Genomic DNA, 16,835 nt, shown 5'->3' with positions numbered 1-16,835 from the left:
TAATTTCCAAAATGATCACCAGCACAGAATTTAGAGATTGAGACCATAATGACTGTAAAAAAAAAAGTGATTGACTTTGTATTTCTAGAGAGAAGTTGAGGCTTTTTCAGTGTGAGTAAGTTGGAGCATCTAGCAGCTGTCGGTGGCACTTCTGCACTGGTTTCATCTTCAAGCTGTGGTAGCTGCTGCTTGGTTAGACCTCAAGGACGCACACAATGTGTTTTGGTGAGAAAAACTGAGTGTTAACACATTTTAGGTTGCTGTTTGGTCACCATGGTTTTCTTTCTTGAAAATATCTCGTAAAAGTGTAATACGCTTCAAGAGAGAGCCACAAGAAAATGAATGTTTGGAACAACAAAGTCAACAGAGAAGGCAAAGCAAGTTTATCTGTATGGCACATGTCAACAACAATGCAATTCAAAGTGCTTTACATAAAACTTAAAAGGCATCAAGACAAAATGTAAAAGAAACACAATGCATTATAAAAATACAAATTTAAAAGAGTTGAATAGAAAATTAAAATAAGCTAAAATAGAATAAAACTGGAGAATGAAAATGGCAGTGCAGTGCGATATATGAATCAAAAGGTCCAGATTTTGATTTAATAAAAGGCAAACAGAAACGTCTTAAGCCTCAATTTCAAAGGACTGAGAGTTGCAGCAGATCTCAAGTCTTCTGGGAGTTTGTTCCAGATATGTGGAGAATAAAAACTAAACGCTGCTTCTCCAGGTTTAGTTTTGACTCTGGGGACAGAAAGCAGACCTGTCCCAGATGATCAGGGTCAGAGAAGGTTTCATACAGGCCGCATCACTGCTGGGATACAAAGATACGAAGATAATCGAACATTTATTGTCAAGGATTATGACTTTAACTGAATGCCCTCAATACACAAGTGTGTGTGTGTATGTGTGTATGTGTGCCTTTTTTTCCAGATGTCCTTCTCTGACTGCAGCATCTTTCCTTTATTCCATTAGTGTGTCCTTGAGTCTGTTTCTGTAACGATAAGAGAAATGTTCTACTGCCAGACCACAAACACCAGAGGCCACACACACACACACACACACACACTCACACACACACACACACACACACACACACAGCTGTTGTATACTGTGATGTATTTGTATTTATGTAAGTTGTAAGACTGTCTACACAAAACCAAAAATGTAGACTCAAAATGAAACTACAGCTGCAAAGTAAAGTTCAATGACAAATACAGAAACAGAAAAAAATAAGATACAACGCACTCAACTCACAATAATATCATGAAAACTGGGTGCTGGATCCTTAAAGTAGTAAATAATGAAAAAGAAAAACTAGGACAGCGCTCCAAATTGACTTTTTTAATTGCCACATGGACGTTTCGGGCGAGACGCCCTTCTTCACCGTGTGTACTGGCAGTTTCACAATCAATAAACACAGGTGGGTTAATTATAGATCTAACAATCTATAATTAACCCACCTCTGTCTTTTTGTGAAAAGTCAATTTGGAGTGCTGTCCTTGTTTTTCTTTTTCATTAAATACAGAAACATAAAATCATGTCTAATAAAATTATGCTTGAAAATGCAACAGTAAGAAAAACCTCAGAGCAGCAGGAACCTAACATGACGATTTTCTTTTTTTCTGTCAGTTTTCATTCTTGCTATTCCTCTTTTGTTATCCACATGGTAAGAGGGCCACAGTTTCATATTTATGTACATATATTTCCTTTGTTCAGCAGCATAAAGTGTTAAAAAAAGATATATACAGTACAATAAGTACCATAGCTGAACCGTGGGTGTCTGTGACCTCTGACCTTGCTGAGTGAAAGCTCAGGTGTAGGAGGATGAGGTATTTCTAAAGGAAATACTGTTACACTGCTTGTACTCTATGTGAAAATCAAGATAATAAAATATATATATATATATACTATATATATTCTCTTTATATTTATATGTATTCAAACTGCAAGCAACACACACAAAAGTACACACACACACTCATTCATGGATGCTTGAACATACACACTTCTCTTCAAGGCTCTTCAGAAAACCGGAATGTGTTTATACATCCTTGTTTAGTACTGATTTAATCTCTAAAATGATCTGATTCATGTCCTTCTTTCAGTTGAGCATAAATTCAGATTAATGACACTGTCGTTTAGTGACACACACGCCTGTATGCACCTATTTTTGTATGCATACACACAAACACACATTTATGTATACGTGCACAGTTTACTCTCCTCACATAGGTTAAATGTGTAGCATTTGTGTTTCTCGTATTGTGTGTGAGCATGTATTTGCGTATTTCCCTGTTAATGAAATCTTGTGTGTGGGTGTGTGTTCTCATTTTGTGTGTGTGTGTGTGTGTATGTGTGTGTATGGAAATGAGGTGCTTCACCCCCTGAAGCACTTGGTCACAGTTACAAATGGATTCTCGTCCCACGCGTCCTCGTCTCCCCTGTTGCCTCCCAGAATAAGCTGTGCAGCTCAATCTGCTGTCCCATCCCATCTCATCCCAGCTCTATTCAGCTCTGAAAAATATTGGCGTAGCAAAATGACACCGGGCGCTTTGCGAGGAGAGCGGGGAGGGATCTGCTTCAAAATGGAAATGGTGTTCTGGTTCGCCAGCTGCAATAAATGTGGAGGATTTCATTGTCGTTGACACTAGTGCAGTTTATCAAATAGATACACAGGCAGACAGTATACAGTAACACAGTGCAGGGACAACAAGGTGCAATCCTCAATGTGCAGATGTGCTTGAAGCTGCAGTTCCTCTAATGGCCACTGGATGCTGGCTCCAAGAAAAACCCAAATATACTGAAAACAATTCTCTAATGAAACATGAAGGTAATAAATATTCTTCCAAATGAATTAAGGGTCTTTCCACTCCATCCTTAAAGGATCAGGCTGGCATTTGTCTACATTATTCTATTGTCAACAAATCTCATGTGCAGAGCCAAACCAACAATGAACTGATCTATAGCATAATGTATATATCTATACCAAGTACTGTGTGTATATCCAAAGTCTGATATATCCTATTCCTCTGTGCTGTAGACCTCCATTGTTGTCCAAAAACTATTAAAAACAAATCAATGAGCCACACTGCTGCACTGAGTGACATGTTCCTTCATTGTGAAGAGTTTGGTCATATTAGTTTGTTTAGAAATGGCTCCAAAGATTAATAACAGTGATCATGTTTTCAGTCTCCAGAGAGTAGTTCTGTGGAAGGTGGATGCCATTGCGTATGTATGCATATTGTGCTATATATCAGTGGCCTCTGCCTTACAGAGAACCACTCTCTGGAGACTGAAAACATGCTGTCCATAATCTTCATGTCGAAGGAACATGTCACCCAGTGTAATGGTATAGCTTATTGAAGCGTTTTTAATAGTTTTTGGACAACAAAGGAGGTCTACAGCACATAGGAATAATATATATCAGGCTTTGGATACTCACATAATACTTGTCAGTGAATCAATTCATTGTTGGCTCTGCACATGAGATTTGTTGACAGTAAAAGAACATATTAAATCATCAATCATATGCTTTAACCACGCTAGTAGTATGACTCTAGGGATGGCAATGTCGTTAGCTCCACCACTTTAGTCCAGACTGAAATATCTCAACAACTATTTTTCAATGCTTTGCCATGAATTTGGTACAAACATGCATGATCTTCCACTATAACTCCATCACATGAGTCTGAGGTGTTAGCAAGCCTAAACAAAGACCTGGACATCAGAAAAACATCAGAAAGTGGGCTGATGCCTGGAAGGTTGTCTTTGAGCCCAACAAGTGTAAGGCAATGATCCTGTCCAGAAAGAGGAATCCATCTCATCCTGATCAGCCTGAGCATTACAAATCAAGCTCGGTGAGCAGATGGAAATTCTAGGACGATGCATTGATAGAAAACTCCAGTGGACCAGCTATCAGTCTAACATCTTGGAGCATTGCAGAAGTTGGCCAACAAGCTTGTTTCCCAGAGGCAGAGCCAATGTTTACAACACCCAGGTCAGGAGCATCATGGAGTATTCCTGCCATGCCTAGATGAATGCCTCACAAACCACTCTTAGGCAGCTAGATATCATCTGGAAAAAGGCAATAAATATAATTTGTGTGGATGAAGACTATGTCCTAAAGGATTCTGCCATCACCAAGCTGAGCCATCACAGAGCAGTTGCTGTAACAACTTTTTTTTTCAAGATGCACACTCCCAACCACCCAGAGGTTACCACCAAGCCATGCCTTGTCACTCCCCAGGGCTAACACCAAATGCCTTGACAGGAGCTTTCTCAACTCCACTGTAACAACATGGAGCAGCCTTCCCCCTGCTGTCGTCGGATGTGTCATGAGGTGTTCATGCTTTCAAGAAGAGACAGAACAAGCATCTCTTCACACAAGACTGCACTCCTAAAGCTCAAGGACTTTCAAATATATACAAATCAGCCTATTATATATTCCTTAGTAGCTGCAGATCAGTGATAGGCTCTCTGGATGGTATTCATGAAGCTTGTATCTGTAAAATCATAAAAAAGGTCCCCAGAGAACTTCTGATGACTCTAATGACCACCTGACAGTGCTAATGCTCCAGTGAAACAGCAGAGGCAAAACAATGGCTACTAGTTCCTGAATCGAATGATAGTACAGTATCTTGATATGTTTTTGTGTCTAACAACCAACCCTTGTCTCTTAAGATGTGATGTTATGTGAGTTTATTTTGCCTTTTGTCTTGACTACATCCTAAAAGCATGTTGCTTACCACTTTTTCTTCAGATGTCTACATTTGGTGCTTGTGTTATGATATTTTTTCACATCAAACAATGAACTCCTGTCCCAATCTTTTGAATGGTTGATGGACTGTGAAAACACCAGGGACAACGATGGAATTAAGTCTATGACTTTATCGTGCTATCCCAGACAAAGTCTGGTATGTTGTGTTTCTAAAATGTATTAAGGTATCAATAAACCTAAACCCAAAAACCTAAAACTCACCACATATTCTTCCCAGATTGGCACATCTCATCGACCATACCTTAATTAAAAATGGCATAATGTGACACTAGCTAATTTCCCTTCTTCTGATATTTTTCTTGGTGATGTTTTAAATCACAATTAAATGCTTTTAAGCAGACAGTAGGGCTTAAAGAGAAGTATGTTTTGGATAGGACTCTAATTGCACTTTCATTTGATTCAATAAACTACAATCCACTCACTAAACTGAAATTGCCACATTTAATTCAACCACAACTTCATGGAGAAGGAAGGTGAAACTGACAAAGTGATGTTTTGATAAGAGTGTACACTGTAAGCTGTGAATCCACTTTGCCTTCTTTGCCTGTCACTGACTGTGAAAAAGTAGTGTACATGGTCCTCTGATAGCACCAAGGTTAAGGCGCGGACCATTAGCTGTAATTGATTCAATTCATTCGATTATCAAAATAGTTGTCCATTAATTTTGTCAATCAACTAATCAACTTATCGTAGCAGCTCTATAATAAAGTACACTCTCTGAGCTCGTTTTGCTTACTGCTCATACACTGCTCTGTAAATAAACTTCATGTTAATTTTTTTTATGTTGATATGCACTCAGGCAGTCTTGCAGTACATGAGAATGATATACAAAGCGATTGTATTACACACTGGTATGGAAATGCAGGAAATATCTTCTGAAACTGACACTAATTGTCATAGCTCATGAAATATTAATGAGAAAATATGGATGTGGCTATCTTTTTTTGTGAAGTGGATTTCCCTTTCAAATAGTGCAAGTGTGTGTTTTTATATACAGTAATATGTGTGGATATAAACTCATTTCCTCAATCTGCATCTAAGTGGAAAGTGTGTCATCCATGTGTCGGATGGATCTAAACAGAAAACAACCACATCGTTTCACTTACTGTGAAATATTTATGAGCAGTTAGCAACACAAGATGACTGATCCGTTGGTATTGAGTTACAGACAGATAAGTGACCTGGAGCAAATGGCCATTGATTGATCTACCTGCTTCCCAGAATGGGATTCCTGTCACAGGGCTAAAGAGTGTTAAGAAGATCCCCATTATCTGTTGTTTTAACATCAGCGTGATCTGCTGTCTCACACTCCAAGCTGGACACATTGGTTAAATTGCTTTAGACTCTCTGATGTAAGGCTTTTCAGGAAATGAGGAAAAAAACAACCTTGTTTTTTTTTCTCCTGTCTTTTCCTTTATTCATATCCTTCTGTTTATTCCAAACAAACCTGAAATGGGTACAGCAGGAAAAGGAAAATCTTTTGTGAACTTGATTCAAGCAAAATTACTGTCGTGCTGTGTCAGTAAATGAAAATGGCTTAACGTCTATTTTAAACTAAGTTTACAGAGGTTGTTTGTTAAATATTTTCCATCTTTTTTCTCTCTCAGGTCCAGCAGAAAGACGCTCTGCATCACCACAGAGGAAGGGGAAAGTGAAAAGGATCGAGACATCCGGAGATCCCAGGCTTGGTGGCTACATGCTCAGATCTCTTTGGCTTTGAGAAGAACAACCGTACGAATCAGCAGGAACCATGGATTTTGTAATGAAACAAGCTTTAGGTGGTAAGTACCCAACTCTAGACCTCTTGTCCATGTACACCGTAACCTGTCATTGCTCTGACAGTTTTTCCATGTCGCCATCATGTCGGAACAGAAGACTCAGTTGGTTTTCTCCTGGAGATAGTCTGATGTCTGGTAACCCTGTATCTTGTGTTTGTTCCACTGAATTACACATTAGTGTGGTCATTTTAGTCATTTGAACCAGGGATATCAATGACAATTCAAATGCTTAGCTGTTGAATGAATTGCCATTACATTTTGTTCAAACTTCCAGGATCCTCAGAGGACGAATCCTACTGATTTTGGTGATCCCCTGACTTTTCCTCTATCTCCATCACGAGGCTGACATTTTTTGTTCAGAATAAAATTTCTCCACAACATGCATTCATGCATTAACATGAATTTTAGTACAGAATATTATGTTCCCTGCAGGATGAATTAGAACAGCTTTGTTGATCATGTAATTTTTCTCATAGTCCCACAATCAAGTCAACATTTGACTTTGTCCAACACTTTGATTTCTGACCAAAGACCTGCAGAACCAATGACATTTATCAACCTCAGCTGCACTTCGTGAGAGGTGTCAATTAGTAGTTTCTAGCATGCTAACATGCTAAGCTAAGATGTTAAACATGGTAAACATTACCTGCTAAACATTAGCATGTTAACATTCAGCTGTGTACAGCCTCACAGAGCTGCTGGTATGGCTGCTGCCACAAAGTAATGGCTATGAAAAAAAGGCAAGTTTGATTTTATATAATAGTTCATACACTTAGGGAAATTTCAAAGTGGTTTATGTGTATTTACAAAAAAGAAAACATTAAAAAAAGTAAATCTGAAAGAGAGTGTTAAAGAAAATGTAACCAAATGTACAAAATAACAGACAATACACATGGTGACAAACACAACATTAGTAGGCAGCAGAGAATAACAGGGTTATAAGTCTGCTCTTAAAGACAGTCATTATTGGGGCACACTGTAGTTCTTCTGGTAATATGTTCCATAAATGTGGCCCAAAAAGGTCCTAATCTATCATGAACACTCATGTCAGAACACAATTTCTGTGTAATTTTTTATGGATAACAGGGTGGATCAGTGGTTAGCACAATGGAAAGCAAAGAGCTGTTGGTCAAATCTCACCAGCCAACTGGGTTGAATCTGACTGAAGTGGCCTCTTTGATCTCAATGTTGCAGGCAGGAGATTTTGAGTTTATGAAGCTCTAAAAAGAACTGGTGTGTTTGTGTCTGTCTTGATTTGATATAAACAATTTCATGTAATAAGCTGTAAATGGTCACCCAAAAAACACAACTTCTTTGGCATATGCTGTAATGATGTTGATAATATTTTTAATAGTTCATTAGTCATCAAGATATCTTAAAAATTATTTAACAGATTTTATTGAAATGTGGTGGTCCAGCAAGGCCACAAAACGGGGAAGAAGTGATTGGTTTTTGAGGCAGATCCAGGAATTTTGTGAAAGATTACTAAACATAATAATATATAATAGAGGTCATTAACCATTTCTCATGAACAACTCCACTTGATGATTGTCTGACACTGTGTGTATGTATTTTGATGCAGAAATAACAAATTTGGAGGATTGTCCAGCATTAGTGGAGATATGTACTCTCTAATCATTATCTGGTCTGGTCTGTTTGGTTTTAAAATGGATAAGATGTCAACATTTATATCTGAAACTAGTTATTGAAATGCCCAAATTGTCCATAGTGGACACACAGAGATGAACTTGATCATCCATATTATCCAAATGTTGGACTATTTCTTTCAAGAGCTCTGTTATAGGACGGAATAATTATCAGGATATGATAGATTTTTGCCAAGACGATTGGATTTCTCTTAAAGTCTTGGCCCTGGATTTCATTAGCACCCCAGGTGACTTGTGCATTGGCGGAGATTGGACTCATTCAGTAAGAGCAACATAAAAAAAGCTGTGTGAATGTTCTTGTAAGTGAGGGGCCCCCGGGGGCCAGAGGTCAATGCCTCCTTAAATCAACTCTCTCATCTAGTTTCATCAGCTCAGTGACCACCAGCTAGAATGAAATGAGATTTATTCCTTTATAGCTCGGCCTGCCCTCCTTCTCCCTCCATCCTCCCGACTCTCTCTCATCCCTCATCACTCTTTTATTCCTACTCCTCCCCTTCCTCATTCATCCCTCATCCCCACTTTTTCATTTACTCCTCACGGTTTTCATTCAATCAATTCCTTCATGGTTTATTCCCTCACTCTCTTTCCTCTTCCAAATTTGCCATTCTCTTAAATCTCCATATCATTTCTCTCCTGTGTTTTCATCTCCCCTTTCTTTCTAGTGAGCATGCTAATGTTGCTAGCTTGTTAGCTGCTCCTGGTGTCATAGCACTAACAAATCAACTTGTGAAAGAAATTGTAACTGTAAAAGTGTAGAAATTTTACAGTTTTTCTTTTTGGTGTAGTCGGGATGTGAGGTGTGGTCAGATTAAATGCAGAGCAATTTTCAGCTACCCATGTAGCAGCAAATTTGCGCATTGTGGAAGCAAAACAGGTTAAACTAAAACTTGTATTTAAAAGTACCAAGTTCAAATCAAAATAAACACCTTTTCTAAAATGCAAATCCAATTATTTTCAAAAGTATTTGATCACATATTCATTCTTGAATATTGGGAAAATAAGAGAAAGAAAATCTCAAAGCTCCACTTACTAACTTTTTGAGCCTTCAGTTGGTCATTTAGCAAATAAATGTGGCTCAAGTGTCTTCACATGACCTACATGTGGGAAATAAGTGGTCACGTGACCACTTCACATCTTCCATCTGGACCAATCCCTGTGTGTCTGCCTCCTTTTTTTTAACACCCTGTTCACACACACTACACAGGCACACGATGAAAAAGGATATGACCTTTTCAAATAGGACTGAAGTGACATTATCAGGTACGTTTAATGTGCTGCAGCTGAGCAGTTAATTAGCTATCTAGCTGCTAACTGACGTTAGCGGTGCACTTTTCCCCGATGAATGTTTGTTTGGTGGCTCATTCAACAAGCTAAGCTGCAGGACAAGATGTGTGTTCATGTTTGTAAGTTAGATAAAAAGGAGAATTTAGCAGGAAAGCTAATGTGGGTTGTTGTTCAGAGTCTGTGGCTCTTGTGTTGTGTAGCAGCATGCTATCAAGCTCAGTGTGACCGACTGCTCTGCCTGTGATAGAACGTCACGTTATCACTTTATGCAAGATTTGATTTGCTCTCTGGAAACAACTACTTAAGCTTACATAGATGGATATTCCGGTATTCTGTTGAATTCATGTAGAACTAGAGGGCAATGTCATGAAACCAAGAAATGTAGAAATTTCTCCCCTTTGGTTCTGATTTTTCTCAAAGGAAAACACAGGACAAGTGATTTTTATAGAGCACATACATATGCTGTAAATGTAGTAGACAAAAAAAATGCTATTTAATTTCACTTGGACTTTAAGTAGTTGAGTTGGAATAAAAAGCAGCTGTGCTTCCCTTTCCCAAGCGACTCCAAACAAGCACAAGGGGTTATTTTAAGGCTTTCAGTCCAATGTGTCAGAGACTATTGTCATTAAGTTGAAGCTTTGCAAACTTCTCCATGTTGACTCTTGAGTCTTGAATCACAGTGGGTGACACAAGGATGTTATCTGGAGGTTCAATTTGTGATGAATTGCAACGTGTTGTGCCTCTGGTAAACGGGGGTAATGACTTCTAGTTTAAGCAGCCATTCAGCTTCTTGGGGGTGCTGCTTGTTTGCTCAGTCTGAACACCATTGCTTCATCTATGTCTAACTTCATCCATCCATCCATCATTGGGCGGATTAACCTCCTATGAGGCCCTGGGGCAAAAGGTTATTGTTGGGGCCCCTATGACCCCCATTAGTCTATACATGGTAGTACTTCACAGAAAATTGATTCTGATAGTTTTTTTTTAATTCAAAAATGCCAAAAACTCACAGGTACCAGCTCCTCAAATGTGAATATTTGCTCATTTTGCCTGTTTTCTGTCAACATCTTTTTTTTGACCAGCAATTTGAAAATATCAGTTTGGGTTTCAGGGGATAATGATGGCATTGGCAATAATGGCATTTTTCAATATTTTATACACTAAAACACAATTTAACAACAAATGAGCACAATATAAACTAAAACAAGTAAAGTCTTCAAACCAGATTTTGTCAGAGTTGATATTTTACTCCAGTGGTGAAAATTTCTAACAAATTTGCGAATCATATGATGTAGACCTAAAAAATATGGAGTAAACCTGGGCTTTTTCAGCCTCTGGGAAGCTGACCACTTTGCCTGATTGGTAATCCAGCCTTCCATCCATCCATTCTTCTTTCCCTCCACCTTCTTACAACACCTGCTGTTAGCTATGGATGGGGCAATTTCCTTGCTCTCCACTCCTCGCCCCCTCTCTCTTTTCTAATTCACTCATCCTTCTCTCCCATAGGCTCGTTACTGTTTGCTCTCCTCCACCTTTTTCCATTCAGCTCCCACTATTACTCTATTTTCCATCCATCCATCCTTTTGTACTTTCCGCTTTCTGAGCAGTGCAGGCTTTCTTCTCTTCCTTTAACTCACCCATCCATCCATCCATCCTTCCCTCCATCCATAGCTGGTGCAGGTCTGAGAGCAGCAAAACATTTCTCCATCCAAAGGATTCATTCCTCCTACTACCTCCATCCCTCCCTCTGTGCATGTTATAGCCTACTCCATCCCTCCTTCCATCACCCCCTTTGTCCATCTTTGAAGTGTTGTAATTTACCTCCCATAGAGCATCTATTGCTGTGACCTTTTCTCCTGGAGCAGACTGGCATTTATTTCATTGGGACACAGCTGGCCGTCCATAAATATATACAAGCAACCTCACACACACACACATACAAACACACACACAAAAATCCAGAAATGAAGACATACACCGCAACCAAAAAATGCTCACGAAATACACACAAGACCATTTTGAGATGAAGTGTGCTCCATCCAATGACGGTGCTGTGTTTAGATAGGTGTGTCAGGGCATCAATCTAACAACAACCCCTGCAGTGTTTCTCATACATAGAGATGACTCAGGTGGCATAACCAAATTGATTTTGCACCAGCCAAAAAACATTTATTTCTAGCAACTTTTTATTTTACTTGTCCATAATATTAACTGTAGGAAAAACAGGTACTTCCATTAAAAAATCAAAATTATTATTATTAATAGTTATTATTAATATTGAGGTTCAAGTTTCATTCTTATCCTCGGAAACAATTTCACCAAAACGCTCAGAAGGAAACAGAAAATATCAATGAACATCAATTGCATGACAAGTCATTCTGCTGGTAAAGACCATGTGATATGATCTAAAGCTCCAGAACAGCTACTAAATGGACCTTGAGATGAGACTTGAACACAAGGAAACTTTATTTTACATATATTTTGAATTGTATTCTCACCTATAAACTAATTGCAGAAGTAATTAATTGAAAGTGTATAATTTGAACATTTTCTTTATTGTTGGTATAAATAGTACAAGACTGCATCATTTTTTTCTCATAAATTTACTGTGGAAAATATTAGGACATTTTTCCACAGACCTGTAAAATAAAGCGTTTTCTTGTTAAATAGGGGCGAAGGCGTGGTTTCAGAAGTAGGTGTAAAACAATTAAGTTAGGTTTTCTTAAAACAGACAAATTAGACAATCAGATATGAGCTGAGTTAAATTTATTGCCATGACAATAAAGGTTGGATATCCTAGTGTTGAATGGTCAGGATACCAAACCAAACTTAACCCAGACAAAGTTATCAGAGTTTCCAACAGTGATGTGTAGCTGAACCATATGTTCCCTTTAAACTCCAAATTTGTTGCATTTTCTCAAGAAATATAAACTCTGAGATGATTTAATGGGTAGAGCAGGACTTGTGCAAAACTGAGGCCAAAAAAGGACAACAATATGCTCACTGCTGCTCATTAAGGTCTTTTTGTAAACAGTTTTATCTGCAGGTATAATGTAACATCATGAAATGTTTCTCCATGGAAGTAAAAGCATCACATTTAGTTTTAGTGAAATGTAAGTTAATAGACCAGAACCAAGGACTTTTATTTCCTTCTTTTTACTCTGGAATTTATTGATGTATTTTATATATTTTGGAGTAGTTGGTTTGTGAAGGAAAATGTATTCTAGTAAAAAAGCAGTAATCCTCATTTAACACCACAGATATATGTAAACCTGTAAACCTGATTGGATTAACTCTAAATCTTCTTCATCAACATTTGCTTCACATTCAGAGACGGACTGTCATCAATTTAGAAATAAAGTTGTGTGTTCGTTATCAGCACAAACACACATTCAGTGTTATTTAATTTAGACACATGTGAGTTAAACAGACAAGACATAACACACACTTGTATACCAAGATAAATGTGCACACAAACACACTCACACAGCCGTCTACTCCCTCCGGTTTATCTGCAGTCAAACTTTTATCTAATTTAGCCTGACACACACAACCAGACTGGGCCTCACTAATGTCATTAAATATTGGACATCTCCTGAACATTTCATTGGTGCAGACGGAGCTATAGATTTCAGCTGTGGGCCACAGATTGTTTTTACTGGTTCTATAATTAGAAATTGGATTCATCAGTTTCCATGTTGTGTTGGATTAATCAGTCCAGCACAGCATGGTGGATCCATGGAAAAGGCTGTGAACCACGATGTGTAGACACCAAAATAATGCAACAAGTCTTTTTACAGACATCAAAGCTGTATGTACTAGGGATTATAGCTCATAAAAGTAAAAAAAAAACTTGTTACTAATTATAAATTCTAGCATGTAATGATTAGACTCCCTTTGTAAAGTGTATCCTGGTACGTCACTAGTTAGTAGGGAAATGCAGAGAGCCCAGTATTTGTATTTGTATCTGTATTTGTTGAGGCAGCAAAATGATTTGTATTTGTATTCGAATAAAAGTGGAAAGAGGCCTAAAAATACTGTTTTTGTTTTTATTACGCTTTTAATTTTAGAAAATTAAAGTGTCAGTAGCTCCAGGAGTGATGTCCAAATTAGGAAATGTGCGTCATGTAGCAGGTGGATGTGACTCCCCTCGTTGAGACCTGCTGATAGAAGTCACAGCAGAGCAGAGGAGAGACACTGAGATAGTGATGTAACCGACCTGCATGCTGGTCTTTGACTTTTTTTTTTTCTTCCCGAAAACAAATAATTTATAAAATATTTGTATGAAACAAATATTCGCAAGAGACACACTATTTGAGCTTTGCCGAATAATGTATTTGTATTCGGGCACACCCCTAGTATGTACTGTATTGTATGTAGTAGATGGTTGAACTGCTGGTCTCCAATATTTCAACAACTATTGGATTGATGCTGAAATTTCATACAAACATTCAAACGCTACAGAGAATGAGTCCTAATGACTTTGGTGATCCCCTGACTTTTAAACAAGTCACATTTTCTACTTCAGTTTATACCTCTGTACCTCTAAAATGAATGACTGAGTTTCCATCATCCACGAGAATCAATCAGAATCAATCGCCAATTTGTTTCACTTGATTCATAAAGCCTGATATTATGATCATATTAGCCCATTTTCAGCTGGGATGGTGGTCAACATGTAAGGTGTATTCTCTTGCTATTTTTGTTTATGACTGTAGCTTGCTGACTTTGTGGGGAGATGACGACTGATGGACTGAAACAGCATCAGTGCGCAAGACCCACAGTCTATGAATCACTGAACATATCAGACCTGTGTGGTGATTCACCGGTCTAGATCCTGGCTAGTTGTAATTGTCTCCTACTCAGAATCACTTATAGTTTCTTTGGGAAAATTGGGGTTCTTTTTGGACTCAGACATTTTCGCCTTGTCTGTATTCTTATGAGTCACTAGAGTCTAAATGGCATCATTCTCACCTTCATTAATCTCCTGCTCAGATAGAAACATCTTGAAGAAAAGGACAGAAGTTCTGGCAGACAAGAAGCAAACTGAGGAGAGAAATGGGATGAAATGATCCACCCTGAAGAAACTGTGGCTCAGCTGTGTTTAGACTTTTTTTTATGTTAAATATACCTGAGCATGTTTTTTTGTCTCCTGTGTGTACTCTTGCACAAGGAGCAAAGATCAAGGTTATTTAAATTAGCAAACTGTCAAGGGAGTTTCCAGAGACAGTTAATTTAGCTCTTTGCATGTGAGTGAGCAAATATAAGGTGAAAAATGGGTATTTGTGTTATTTTGGTGATGAGATATAACCGATGCGTGCGCTGTCCATTCTTTGTCTCCGGCAAATTGTCCATCAAAACATTTATTTTGTCCCGCAGCATGTTCCTCTTGCGTGTTCTGCTTTGGCCAGGATATCAAACACATAAACATTGTGCCTTTTCTCATAAAGGAGCTCATATGAAAGATAATGTTAAGATAATCTCTGAAAGATCGGCATGAACTGATCCTCAGCAGGCGGGTCAAGCTTGCAGTTTCATTTCCGCTGGTTGAGGACAAGAAGGCGAAGACGGTGCAATAACAGGAAGTCATAAACAGGTTGATTAGTTGACCACAGACTCTAGACAAGGCACACGGGTCTGGGATTTGGGCTGGAACCGGTGACCATCCAGCGACGCAACCGCGAAGCCGTCCTGCCCTGCTGCTCAAACGATTTTTCAGGCATTCATGTGACTTATGAGGGAGTAATTTGGCAACGGAGGTCATCCATTATTTAAATGAGTTCCATTTTTCAACCCACTCCCCTCCCCCCATCTCTTACAAATTATCCAGCAGCACCACCATCCATCTGACCGGCTGGAGGGAGAGTCAATGGTCCATGTCTCGTCTTTCTAATTTCCTGTCTTGTGTTCTACTAACCATCCTCACGTTCTCTCATTCTTAAGCTTCCTGTCTTTACCCTTTTTCTATTTTTACACCTGTTCTTCCCAGTTACATTTCCATATTAATAAATGCTGCAGAAAAGCTAAATGTGGATTAAATTTGTCCCCATCAGCTGGATTTAAAGTTTAGAGAGTTTTTAGTTTCCTTAACATGACGTATTTTCTGAGTGAAATAAAATATATGGGTGGGGTAAAGCTACGAAAGGCAAACAATGCACACATACATATTTCATGCACACACACAAAGACAATCTAAAAATACAAATACAGGAATGTTAGAAAGAGTTAAAATACACAAGGATTAATGGCCAACAATATCCAACACCACATATTATAAAGTATTATAGGTTAAAGTCATTATAGAGGAAATCTATGGGCTTGTAGATAACCTTATATGCTTTTTTTGCGGATTTGTTTACTAGTAAGCTTTACTAGGGATCTTTGTGTTTTGCCAGTAATTTTACACCTTGCTATCGGTCCGTGTCCTTATGACAAAGGGATGTAAACCAGCAGATAAAGGTCCAAATATTTTCAATAAAAGAGGAATAAAGTCTTGTCAATAAATCCTTCACATTTGATTGGATAGCTCAAAAGTGGGAGCAGCTTAGCGGATACGGAGCTGCAGACCGCTGGCCTCGATCTTCATCTCCCTTAGCCGTGTTGTTTGATGGAGAAAGAAGACTAGTGAGGAATTAATAAAATAGTGCACAACCATATTCTTTGGGGAAAAACACATATATGCCAAGATGAGCCATCAAAAATATTGAAAAGTTTCACAGGGATTTGTCATATAAAAACACTCAAAATGTATTTTTTCATGTATATTCAAAAGGATAGAAACAATTAACACAGGGATACAGGATTAGAACTTGTAAAATGTTTTATTTTAATTCATTCATCCTTTAAGCGAATAAACCTCCTTATTTCAGAGTTGATCTACAGCAGAATCACACCATGTCCACACTACGTGAGTGAAATCTGATTTGGTCGACTGTTTACAATAAGCTGGTGTTTTTTTTATGTAACTTTTTGGTTTATCCACTCAGCATCTTCATGAAAAGTTCCGTCTTTGGGTGCAAACAATGCCAGCTTAGTGTGAACAGAAGGACAAACCAGAGAGCTAAAGATGCCTTTTCAATCACAATTCAAAAAAAAAAGGAAATGCACTTTTGAATTTTTTAAGGCAGATTTAATGTTCATACATCACCACCGTTTCTTGGAGGCTGTGGACAAAACATTGAGTGCAAATGTCACGATGGCATAATTTAATATATTTTGCAAATGAGTTTCAACCACAACTTCTCTCAGGTTTCCTTGTGAAGAAAGGGATTTTGCAGTTGCAAGTTTGGAGTTTTCATCCAGTTTTTTCATTCAGTGTTTCATCAAA

The 16,835-nt window shown here is 38.2% G+C and overlaps 1 protein-coding gene across 2 annotated transcripts in view; it reads left to right on the top strand.

Annotated features, from left to right (window-relative positions):
* LOC121901343 (complexin-2) overlaps positions 1 to 16,835 on the top strand; it is a 57,802-nt gene that overhangs the window by 32,658 nt on the left and 8,309 nt on the right. Inside the window, exon 2 of one of the 2 annotated variants that reach the window (XM_042418078.1) lies at positions 6,387 to 6,560. In XM_042418078.1, coding sequence (XP_042274012.1) covers positions 6,530 to 6,560 — 31 coding nt within the window. In that variant the 5' untranslated portion in view covers positions 6,387 to 6,529. Of the gene's footprint in view, positions 1 to 6,386; positions 6,561 to 9,388; positions 9,485 to 16,835 lie in introns of those variants that run through there. The other variant, XM_042418077.1, reaches the window with a different exon arrangement.

The sequence above is a fragment of the Thunnus maccoyii genome, chromosome 8 (genome assembly GCF_910596095.1).
Source record: "Thunnus maccoyii chromosome 8, fThuMac1.1, whole genome shotgun sequence".
Taxonomy (NCBI): Eukaryota; Metazoa; Chordata; class Actinopteri; order Scombriformes; family Scombridae; genus Thunnus; species Thunnus maccoyii.
This window is presented reverse-complemented; position numbering and strand designations above follow the sequence as displayed.